The sequence below is a fragment of the Ochotona curzoniae genome, unplaced genomic scaffold (genome assembly GCF_017591425.1).
Source record: "Ochotona curzoniae isolate NIBS_2020 unplaced genomic scaffold, NIBS_Ocur_1.0 contig_883, whole genome shotgun sequence".
NCBI lineage: Eukaryota > Metazoa > Chordata > Mammalia > Lagomorpha > Ochotonidae > Ochotona > Ochotona curzoniae.
Genome location: NW_024466599.1, coordinates 13,117,192 through 13,129,827, shown reverse-complemented (window position 1 = coordinate 13,129,827; position 12,636 = coordinate 13,117,192). Strand labels below are relative to the sequence as shown.

The 12,636-nt window shown below is 41.8% G+C and overlaps 1 protein-coding gene across 22 annotated transcripts in view; it reads left to right on the top strand.

The window, feature by feature from the left end:
* PUM2 (pumilio RNA binding family member 2) overlaps nt 1-5,641 on the top strand; it is a 77,799-nt gene extending 72,158 nt beyond the window's left edge. For all 22 annotated transcript variants that reach the window (XM_040992889.1, XM_040992887.1, XM_040992885.1 and 19 more), the window contains 3 exons: nt 2-123; nt 1,224-1,416; nt 2,732-5,641. In XM_040992889.1, the coding sequence (XP_040848823.1) occupies nt 2-123; nt 1,224-1,416; nt 2,732-2,863 (447 nt within the window). In that variant the 3' untranslated portion in view covers nt 2,864-5,641. The remainder of the gene's footprint in view (nt 1; nt 124-1,223; nt 1,417-2,731) is intronic.
* Nucleotides 5,642-12,636: the final 6,995 nt, after the last annotated feature.

The following is a 12,636-nucleotide window of genomic DNA, read 5'->3' as shown; positions in this document are numbered from 1 at the left end:
GGACCAATATGGCAATTATGTCATTCAGCATGTACTGGAACATGGCCGACCTGAAGACAAGAGCAAAATTGTTTCTGAAATCAGGGGGAAGGTCTTAGCCTTGAGTCAACACAAATTTGCCAGGTACTGAAGTACATTCTAATAACACGTATCATTTCTCAGCTCTTTACGTGCAGAAATCTCATATAGGATAAAGCACTGAAGTGTAAGTCTTTTTTTGGTTTTATTAAAGATGAACATAGATAACATCACTTTTGTTTTTTAAAAGCTACCAGCATTGGTTTGTACTGCTTTTTAAGGATAGTGCTTTAGTAGTTGTTTTTTCAGTTAATTTCTTTCAAAGGCAAGGCAACAGCGAGAAAGAAAAGTCCTCTAAACACAGTGTTCTCCCGAATTGCTCAGAACAAGCACAGCGGGCCAGGCTGAAGCCAATATCCAGAAGCTCCTCCTAGGTTTTCCCAGTGGGTGGCAGGGATGGAGGTATTTGAGCCAGCGTCTACGTCAGTGCCCTACAGCAAGAAGCTGGTTCAGAAGCAGAGTGGGCATCAGTCCAGGTGTGGATGGGGGGCTCCCAAGTGGTGGCTTCACTTGCTGCATCATGCCACTCCTGCCCATGTTTTTGAAATCTGTATTTAGAAAATTGTCTCCAGGAGCAGTGATAAAATGCACATTATTTAGTACATACTCTTAGAATCCTCAGACCTTATCAATTACTCAGCTTACTTTTAAAAAGCCTGTAATTGAAGTATAGGTGTCAAAATGTGGAGTTTCTGTTATTCGGGTTTCTGTTTTTTAAAAAGTAGCTTAGTACAAGAAAATATTAAGATGGTGTTGACAGCTTTTACGTTTGCTTGTTTGTTTTTAAGATTTATTTATTTTAATTTGGAAGTCAGATTTACAGAAAGAGGGAGAGAGAGCTCTTCCATCCACTGTACTCCCCAAATGGCTACAACAGCCAGAACTGAGCTACTCTGAAGCCAGGAGCTAGAAGCTTCCTCTGGGTCTCCCAAGCGGATAGCCCCCAAGCATTTGAGCCATTCTCCACTGCTTTCTCAATCTACAAGCAAGGAGAGCCGGATCAGAAAGGTGGCAGCTGGGACTAAAACTGACGCCCATATGGGATGTTGAGTCACCACACTGCTTTTATGTTTGAAGCAGATTCTGTAGAACATCCCTACAGTTCTCTGTGTGTAATTTATAACTTTTAACTTTTTAAATTTTAGCAATGTAGTTGAAAAGTGTGTCACTCATGCCTCTCGCGCTGAGAGGGCTTTGCTGATTGATGAGGTTTGCTGCCAGAATGATGGTCCTCACAGTGCCTTATACACCATGATGAAGGACCAGTATGCCAACTACGTGGTTCAGAAGATGATCGATATGGCTGAACCTGCTCAGAGAAAGATAATCATGCACAAGGTAATACCGTGTATTGAATGTAAATAGAAAATTCAGTCTGTGAAGCTTCAGGCGCTTGTTGCCTTCCCCAGGTGTTACTCTCATTAAGTAGAGGAGAATTTAAGTCTGCAGATGTTGGCATGATTTTTTTACATTCATCTGTTGAAGTCATATTTGTTTCTCATTTCTTTTCCAGTTAGTTTAGCCATGTTTTTCCTTCTCTTATCGTAGACCTAGTAGTTCTGTAATTGCCACATACATGGGTAGAACATCAATGCTAAAATGTAGCCATTCTCCCACAAAACTAATGCATTTTCTGAAGAGACTTTTGTCTTGAAGTGATGTGTTTGTGTTTTCAGGTGATAGTCACTTCAAATACTTTCCCTTCAAGCTGTTTTCTGTGCCATCCCTTCTAGAATTTGATACTTAAAGAAATCAGCACTTAACAAAGAAAAACTTAAAGAGCACTGAAAGAGATAATACTTGAATACTCCAGATCTTTCCTAATGTTTTCATGGAGCAAGCCACATTAACTTCTTTGAACCACTCCTCATATAGAAAGATCTTAGGACTGCTGCTTGCTGTGAAGTGTCTGTTAACACCAGCATTACTTTAGCCAGAGTTTCTTTGGTGGCATTTGGACTATTTCAAAGGGTTTTTTTTTTTTATTATTTTTTAAATTATTTATTTGGAAGACAAAGAGAACAAAAATCTTCCATCTTCTGGTTTACTCCCCGAATGACCATAGGATCTTGTTGGGAAGTGAAACAGCTGAAACTCGAGCTGACACTCTAATGTAGGATGCCAGTGTGAAGAACAGCAGCCTAACCCACAGCACCACAATGCCAGTTCCGCATTTGAACATTCTTTACTCTTCGTATTGCCTTCTTTGCATACTTGCTCCAGTTCAGTTAATTACTTGAAATCTTGGAAAAGTTTATACATCTATCCAGTGATATGAGAAGAATGCCTCTTTCATCATACGTCTTCAGTGCCAATGAATTATTATTTCTTAAAACTTTACCAATCTGGATGGAAAGAAAATGATAAGGTTTTTATGAAGAAAGTAATAGATTGTTATTGATGCTTTCCTGCTCTGTTTGAGTCCCTCTGTTTGCGTGTGACAGCGTTTAGGAAGAGCAGTATGTGTGTTCCTTGGGCAGTTACCCAGTATATGTTTTGAAACTCTGAGTTGATCATAACTGCTTATACAAAAAAATAGATGTTGAAATTTTAAATTACAATTATTTCTCTAAGTTATCTAGATTTGGGAACACTTTTTAAGAAATCAGTAACTAAAATAACATGTTTACTAAACACTTAATTTATGTTTCAGATTCGACCTCACATCACTACATTGCGCAAATACACGTATGGGAAACATATACTGGCCAAGTTGGAGAAGTACTACTTGAAAAACAGCCCGGATCTAGGGCCCATTGGAGGGCCACCAAATGGAATGCTGTAAAGGAAAAGAGAAAGAAGATAACTTAACCATGTGAAACATTTCTTTTGTGAATTATCAAAACACAACTCAGCTATGAATCTTCAAATTTTTTTTAATTCAAAACTATTTATTGACTTCTTTCATCCATTTGTAAATTTTTTAAGGTTCTTGTGTATATTTGGGGGTGGGGTGATGAATTATGAATTACATTCAGCCCTAAGTGGAGACCTATCAGATTGAATTGCTGGCAAAGCACAGAATGCCTGTATATGATGTAACTGTATCAAAAAAAAAAAAAAGCTGTCAGATATTTTGTAAATTTTTACCTTGTAAAGTCACAAAAAAATAGTTTTTAAAGGAAAAAGTACAGTATTCTTTTAATAAACTGGCTTGCAGTCTGGTAGGTCTATAACCCCATAGCACAACTGGTTTATAGAGATGTATATAGGATTATAGTTCTTTTCTTTTCTTTGCGTGATGCCTTTTATAACATAACAATCAACTGCATAAATATTATTAATGTTTTAAAAAGAAAGTTAAGTTGTATTTTGGTAATTCACAAACTATCATGCAAATTAAAACTCAAAAGTGAAATAAGAATAAAATAATTTGAGATGAATGAATTTATTATTTACAGTGGATGCGGTTTTAATACAAATACTGCCCTAAAGTGTGTCTGGCAATGTACAAAAGTATTGTATATACTTAAATATGTAATTGTTGTAAGACTTAGAAAGAAAAATCATGATGACACTTTCATCCATTTGAAATGTGCACTAAATGAAAAGTTAAGTCTCATTAACTTTTCAGTTTGGTTTGCAAATGAAAGAGTGGAAATTTGTGTTTTGTTTTGCTTATAGAATTACAGAGATGTGTTGAGCATTTTTTTGCTTTTTCATAGTAGATGCAGAAAGTAGGAATCAGATAGAGGTGGAAAGGGGCCATTGAAAAGTAATTTTGATAGCTCGGCATTTAAGCATGATTACATATTCAGATAGCTTTTTTTGCTTCCTATAAATATATGCATTGTGTGTGTAGCAATAGATGTAAGTTTACACTTTGAAAGCAAATCTTGTTTCAATGTTTATTATAAAAAGCCTTGCTAATTTAGTAGTGACACTTCCCTTGGTTGTACAGGTGTACATTTGTAAACCTTCATCCTGTAAATGGAATTTGTTTTATCTCTTTGGAAAACATTTGCATCTTAGTGTACATTTATGTCCCTGCCCTCTTTGACCTGGCAATGTAGTGCTGTATAATGTAAATTTATTTCTCCAAATCAAGAGTGATTTTTTAAAAATTTTTTATCTTTATATGGTTTCAGAAGTATGAACCAGCTTTGTTTTTATTGTGAGAGACATTTTGTTTTATAACAGTTGTTGACTCTGTTAATATGGACCTGCTAGGATTTGGATCATTTTCAACTGACGTCAGGGTATTGTGCATAGTAGAAAGTATTGGACTGAGATGCTTGGTTACCATGGAGGCCAATGCTTTTTCCATCTTATTAAATGTGATGTGACTTTTTTCTTTGTACAGAAGAGTACTGTATTTTTGAATAGCCTACTCCCAAGTAAGAGCAAATCTGTATGATAACGTTTTTTTCTCTGGACATAAGACATTATAACGGTAACATGATGTACATTTACAAGCGGCCTTATGTACATTTCCCAACAATCTTTTTAAGGCAAAATTGTGACCATATGTGTATAATTAAAATCGTTTTTAATCCTTTGCCTATGAAAATATTTTGGAAAAAAACTTGCTTTGTATATTCAGTTTCTGAAAGATAAAGAAAGTGCTTTGTATTTTGTTGAAGTCAGTATTTTGTATAAACATTTATGTTGACCTTATGTTTAGAGCTGGAAACTGAAATGAACATGCAACCTCTGTCAGTTGAACATGGAAGGAAGTTTTTACTAGAAGTCTGCAGAAGACCGTATGTCTTCTGAGCAAAGTGTTGAAGATAAAGATTTTAACACTTAGCCGGTCTTACTATGAACCTAAAAATACCATAAAGTTTGGGGTGCCAGGCATACTTTTTCATGTTTATTGTTGAGTTACTCTACTTTTCTAACCCAGCATTCCTTGGTGAGGCCGTTAAATTCGACTGTTAGATGTGTGACATAATCGCTCTGGTTATTAGCCTGCCCTGCTAAAGTAGCAAGGCTTCCCTCCCCCACAAGCTGTTATTTCCCATCCTGCCTTGCTCTGCCAGCGTCACAGTGTCATGGCCCCGTGTTGAACTTCCGTTCCCAGTGTCAGCTCGTGGTCTCAGGGTCAAAGCTGTCCTTGGCGATTGCTGATGACTTCCTGCATCTGCACAGTTGCATTGCTGGTTGTCATCCTCACCCTCTGCTGGCATAGTTGGTTATTATTGCACATTTAGGAAATGTCAAGTCCTGGGGAATGTCAGCACCGGGAACCTGAGCCCTGCTCTTGGGGGCCTGATGTCCCCATGGAGCCCAATGCTGACAGCTCAGTCTTCCCAAGACTTCTAGGCCTATTCCAGGAAGTATCTGTTCTTAGAGAAATTATATGGTCTGCTATTTTTAGTGCCTACCCCAACACGTTTCAGTAAATCGGCATGAAATTTTGATCAAATCTGTTCCAGAATAAAAACTGAATTGGGCAGAATCACCTAGGCTTTACTGAGTGTCTGCTTTTGATATGGATTCTTTCTGGACCAGTTTGTCTAAGTCCTGGCTCTTACTGGCTCATATGAAATGTTATCTTCACTTCTTTGTATATTATGTATAAATTAGAAAATGAAAAATGTGTGAATAACATTGTATGAAATAAACCTGGTCTTGTGTTTTTCTCTAGATGAAATAACCTCTCTTTACCTCTATTACAAATTAACGGTCCCGTTCAAGTTTACTCTGACTTGAGAACATTTTTATCCCGTGAATGCTGTTCTTGGCTCACTGATGTCTCTGGTTGTGTTAGCTCTATCTTGATTCGTGCCCAAAATTTGCATGAGATTAAAGATAAACCTTTCAGTCTGTTCCCATACAGATAGCGTGACACATCTTCAGGCTTGTCTTGAGGCTTCCTTTTAACCATGCACCATTCACTACCCATAGGTGTTCCTTTCCTTGGGAACACAAGAGTGTGTCTTATATCATTCAGGTTTGGGCACAGATTTGAAGTTTTATACTGTTTAACAGACCTTACGAAGTGTGGGTACTTTTAAGTTTTTACACCAAAACAGACATGAATCTTGAGCTTCTCTCAAGATTCCTAGATCCAAATTAAAGCAGTGCTAATACTGACTCCATTTCCCCATTTCTTCTAGAGAGATTCCCATAGTGGAAACGTACAGATAGCCGAGAGGGACAAGGAAGCCTTGTCATGCTTGTCATTTATCCTCACGTTTTGATTTATCTTGGTCCCTGAGCTATTAAGGCAAACAAATTGTTGATTCCCAAAAAAAAGTTTTGAGGTGGTGGTGCAGACAGGCTAATCTGCGTTGCAGCACTGGCATCGCACAAGGGTATGGGTTCATGTCCTTGCTGTGCCACGTCAGATGCAGCTCTCTGCTTTTGTCCTGAGGAAGCACTGGAGAGTGGTCCAAGTCCATGGGAATGTGTGCCCACGTGGGAGACCTAAGAGAGGCTCCTGGCTCTCAGCTTCAGATCAGCTCTGGCCATTGGGACCATCTGGGAAATAAGCTGCCAGATGGGAGACCTCTACCCTTCTCTGTAAACTATGCCTTTCAAATAAAAGTAAGTCTTTGAAACAAATTATTTTTATTGGAAAGGCAGATATACCAAGAGAAGGAGATAGATCCGTCCACTGATTTCGCCCCAGGTGACCGCAACGGCTGGAGCTGAGTTGGTCCAAAGCCAGTCTCTTCTTCCACATTTCCCACGTGGGTGCAAGGTCCCAAGGCTTTGAGCCTTCCTCTACTGCTTTCACAGGCCACCAGCAGGTAGCTGGATAACAAGTGAAGCAGCTGGAACGTTAGTAGGCACCCATTTGGGATCCCAGAATGTGCAAGGTGAGGGTTAAAGTCAGTAGAATACACACCCAGCACATGGGCAAGTGAGCACTCCTGTGCATTAAGACAGCTAAAAGGGGTTTCTTTTTTAATTTTATTTACACACAACCTCAAAACAGTTGATGTAAAGCCGAGTTAAAGTTTTGCAAATACGCAAAACTCAAAGTTGCAGAAAAAAAAGTCACGAAATCATTAGGAAAACTGAAAGGATTAAAGCATTTTCCCACATTGTCCTTGGTTCCCCTCGGGACTGCCCTCGCGTGTGGATGTGTGCAAGCTGCCAGAGTGGAGGAGGCAGAGGTCGTTGGCACGGTGATAGTATCTTTCTGTTTTGCTTTGTCTTTTCTCTCTGTTCATTCAAGAAACGCCTCCACTCACGAGCATCCTTTGGACAGACGAGCCATCATTGCTGTCAAGAGATTAAGTTACCTGTGTGGACCTGTCCCGCTGATGGATGGATCTAGTTGAAGATTCACTTGAAGGAAGCCACAGTGAGGGTTTGCCGGTTTGGCAGAAAAGATGACATGGAACTCAGGGAAAATAGTCTTTTGGCCTTTAAGCTATTCCTGTAGCAGCAATTAGGATACCAAGTTAGGAGGAGAGGAACCTCCCCAAACAGGAGGCAGGCAGAAGCTGAGAGCATTCACCCAAACCCCCACCCAACATAGGCTTTCACCTGCGTGACGGGAGACAGCCAACGTCACCTGGTAACTGGTTGTGGATGGGCCCATCCGTGACTTGCAAAGTGCTGCTTGAGGAGGTGGTGTATGTGCTCAGACGGTATTTGGAGGACGCCTGGTCCCTGTGCAGTGGAGCAAAGGCAGTTCCCACAAAGCGCAGGACCATGCCTTCACTGTGCACAGCAGCTGGCTTAGAGCTTAGAGCCAGAATGGTGACCAGTAGAGGGAAACCACCACTAACAATGCACAACCAAGCTGGGTAAAGCTCTGAACATCAGGGCCTGTTTATGTTTCCTCAAAACAGGCTTCCTGGCAGCAGTCACTGCTATCTGCAAAGCTTTGGCTAGAAAGGAATCAAGACCTCAGAAACACTCCAAGGAAGCTGCAGGGTCTTGAGGCGGGAAAAGGAAGGATCAAAGAAGGAGACAGGAGGTGGGCCTGAGGGCGCTGGGAACAAGGCAGCTGCCATGCTGTCATCACATCTCATTGAGGATCTTTGGTACAGGTGGTGCTCTGGATGCTGGGAAGTCAGCCCTTGGAGCATTCATCCTGAGCATTGGTGGACCAGAGAACTTGGGCCATTGCTGCTTTCCCAGATGCATTCCCAACAAACTGGATGGGGAAGTGGAGGAGCCAAGACTTGAACCAGCTTCCCATGTGGTTTGCTACCATTGAACCTCTGACTGTGCCACACCCCTGGCCACAGGTTTTTGAACTGTGAAGCTGTGGTCAGTAATCCGAGTCATCCAAAGCTCCGGAGCTGGACAGTGTGGTGCTGCAGAGGAGGAACCCTGCAGGTGGGCAGGGTGGTAGCAGTAGTGGGAAGCCCCTTGGGCTGGCCAGGTCAGCACCCCATTGCAGAGGTATCCCACAGAGCAGGGGCCTCTGGCCACTGTGAATTATGTACCTCACCCCCACACTGTAAACCAGGCATCTCTTAAGCTCCAGGTGTTCTGTGATTTATGTGGTGTCCATCTTTCCAGATGCAGTTACCCATCCTTGCCTTAGCTCACTGGACACAGAAGGCACCCAGCACCCCTGTGGCCTCAGCAACCCTTCATGGGTCCTACATCCCCTGCGAACCAAACATGGCCCCCAAACAAAATGAAAACCCACCGAGTCCCATTGCATGCTCCGTGGCCTTCTTGCCCCAAATGTCCTAAATAGGATTCATCCTCCTGGACCAAACCTTTCCTCTCCCACTTGCCCCAACTAAACAGGTCAACTTAAAGCCATGGGGAAAGGCTGGTGACCAGTTTTACTGTAAGTATGCCCCAGGGTCAGCACTGTGACATAAGTAGGTTAAGCCTGCACCTGCAGCACCAGCATTCATATGGGTACCAGTTCAAGTCCCAGTGAGTTCAGTTAAGATCCACCTCCCTGCTAATGACCTGAGAAAGCATTGGGAGATGGCCCAAGTCCTTGGGCCTGCACTCATGTGGAAGATCTGAAAGAAGCTCTTGGATCCTTGCATCGGATTGGTTCCACTCTAGCTGTTGTGGCTACTTGGGGAATGAACCAGTGGATGGAAGATCTCTCCTCTCTATGACTGCCTTTCAAATGAAAATAAAATAAATCTTTAATACACATATATGTGTTTGTATATAGGTATGTATACCCCAAATAATGCATATAGGATCTACTCATAAACATAATTGTCTTCAGACAAACTGAGATAGATGGCCTGGAGTTTTCTTTGGAAACTTTGACAAGCCCCTTGCCTAGCTCTCTCTGAGCAGCTGCTTCCTCATAACTTCCTGGGAAATGCTGATAGGTCAGTGAGCGTATACAGTGTAAGTTCTGAAGATCTATCAAGAGGTGGTGCATCATGTTGTTTTCCAAAGCATACAAACCAAAACCAGACCAGAAGCCTCCACCTCCCTTCCTTCACCCTTCAGGGTCACGCTCCTCTCAAGACTTCAACTTCATGGTTTTTAGGCCAAGTGTAACAAAGCCCAAAAAGCTGAAATCTTGCAGGGCTCACATTCACCAAGTAGAATGCAATAAAATCAGAGAGGAAGGCCAAAAATACATCTTGGAAAGCAGAACTCTATTAATAAACCATATATCTTAGAAATGGGGAATATATAACTAGAAGTAGAAATTGCTTAAAATTTTATCTTAATAACCCCTGGGTTAAAGCGCTAATTTAATCTGGAATAATAAGCAATGATGGGATAGTTTAAAAAAAAGTGTTCAGTAGGGGATTCAGTTTTGAGGCTAATAAGAGAAAAATGTTTTGGCAAAAAAAAAAAAATCTGTAGATAAGTGAATAAGAAGCTAACAAAAGGGCAATCAAATAATAAAAAAGTTTAAGGAATTAATAAATTTATCCAAAAAAGAATTCCTTAGTTACTTAATGATAATTATGGTTTAGATGCACATTTGGGAAATTCAGATTTTTTAAAAAATGAGAAGCACAAAAAATAAGGCATGTAAAATTCTGTGGTTTTCTTGTAGGTATAAGAGAATATTTAATATCTGTGATTTAAAAATCAAATGAATCATTTTTTAGAGCTCCAAAAATTGATGGACTAAGTTTAAAAAATATACAGTTCCAGAATTGATTCTAGGATGGTGGAAAACTTAAGAGAACAATAACCATGGAAGAAATTAAGAAGGTTGTGAAAAAGAACAAAACGGTAAATCTCATACTTCCTGATCTCTAAACTTATCACAAAGTTACCCTAATCTAAACAATGTGGTTCTCGAATGAAAACAGACTCATGGACCAATAGACAACAAGCAGCTGTTCTGGGATAAGTCGTACAGGGCTCCAAAAAGGCCAACATTGAACCCCGAAGTCTTACTTTAGCAATTAATGGATTATTACTAATGGTGGATGAATTAGGGTATAAATTTGGTGACTAGTAGGTAGACCCAATGGGACAGGTCACTGGAGATTTAGGAGTCAGTTTTGCAAGGAAGGGAGGCTATCTAAGCCAAATTGGATCTCTCTCTGCTCTGGGCTTGCCTTGTGATTGTCCCCGCACCTGCTGTGCCATTGTCTGCCTTCACCAGTGGATTCTAGGGGAGTATGGCTGCCCGATTCTTGACTATGAACTTCCAAACTGGAAGCCAAAATGAATCGTTTCCTTTCCTGGAAACTCCTGCTAGGTGTTTTAGTTCAAGCAGTAAAAAGCTGATGGATACAACAGCCTAGAAGTAGAGACCTTCCCATATGTAGGCAAATGACCTTTGACAAGGTTCTAAGACAGGACAGTCTGTTCAACAAGCATTCAGAAAGCTGAACAGCTGTGTGCAGAAGTTGGACTCTTACCTTATCCCTTGAAAAATAAACTCAAAATGAATTAAAGATCCTAATGCAAGATTAAGATTTCATGACGTTGGTTTTGGCAATGACTTCTTGGCTATGACATAGAAAGCACATGCAGGAAAGCAAAAATAGGAAATCAGACTTTATCCAACAAAAAATACCACATACCAAAAGAAAGAATCACAAAGTAAAAAGGCCTGTAGACTGTGAGGAAGAATTTGCAAGTGTGTCTGATAAGGCATTAAAAAATTTTTTTTATTATATTTTTGACAATCTTTACATAATTAATTAGGGTAAAAAGGTTCAAGGGCTATAGGGAAGTGGGTAAGACTATTATTTCCATATTGTTTCCTTCATGTATCTGAGGTAAAGGGGGATATTGAGGGAAAAGCCCCACCCGGTTTTCCACCCCCCTTCGCTCAAGTGGTTTTGATAGTTCACCAGTTATGAATCGCTGCCAGTCTCGCCACTCCGAGCACGATGAGGTCATTGAAGAATCCACTGATTGACATAGTCCATCATAGCGTCTCCATTTGCCCAGTATTTCACTGCCAACATATAGCTGAGGTGGTTGATTGACTTGTTCTGTCTTCTCTCTTTTCTTGGTTAGTGTTCTGAGTCCAGCATTTTGATTGGGGAGATCCCCAAATACACTTTGAGGTATTCCCAGAGCAGGTTCTCATGTGTTCTAGCAAGTACAGGGCCCAGCACAGTCCATCGCCCCAATCAGCTGGTGGTTGCAATTGCTGGGTTGGTTCTGTCTCCATCCATGTCCTCCACTGGAACCAATGGGTGCTGCAGTCCAGCCTGGTTCTGCCCAGCACATACTTGGCCCTCACATAAACCAGTGGGAGATAAGGCAGCCTAGTCAGGGCGACCCACAATAACCCCCACCAGACCCACCCCCCTGGTTTGCCAGTATGTGTAGCAGACAAGTCCAGTCTGTCCCACATTCCATTTGGCTCTCGTACATGTCAATGGGTATTGAAACTTAGTACCATCTAACCAGCTCAACTATCCAGCCCTCACGGATGTTGTTGAGTGCCTCTCTGTCTAGCCACCCCAGCCCCCATCCTAGTTTTCATGCCCTCTCGTGGAAGTGGTAACCCAAGAGGGATGAGCCCACTATTTCCCTCCCAGGTCTCTCTCACTCCTGGATTGTGCACTTTCCAGGTGGTTCTGCAGTTTAACTTGACAGAATTAGCCCCCAGTGCCAGTTTCTGTCAGCTGATGCTGCAGCTATGCCCAAACAACCCTCACCCACTCTAATTTATGCTTGCACCAGTAGGAATAATCAGCCCAGCCTGGCTTTTCCCTGATCTAGTCCACATGAGGTGCACAGGTGTTGTAGCCCTGCTTAGTCTGGTCTGTCTGCATCTCAGCTCATGCTCTCCAGTGGGAGTAGCTGTCTAGCAAGGGACCCCCCATATTCTCCCTGCCGGCTCCGCCCTCTTCCTTCCTGGTTCTCGCGTGTGCTGGATGGGCACTGCAGTCACATCCAGTACAGGCAACCTCACCCTGGCATTCCTTATTGTGCACTGATTTTTGTTGCAACCAAACCTGGCCCGACCCACACTCTGTTCTAATGCTTGGATTTGCCAGTGGATGAGGTGAACTGATTCAGCCTGGTCTGCCCCCGACCCAAGCCAAATGTATGCCAGTGGGAAACTTTCCATGGCCTATTCTGGGCTCTTTCCTATCATGCTTCTTGCGCTTACCTGCTGGGACTGTGTCCTGCCAGAGGAGTTGCCCAGGCTCCTCCATCAGAACCCCTCCCAATGCCAGATTTTGCGCATACCAGGGGGTCCATGAGCCAGCACTACTCAGTTCACCT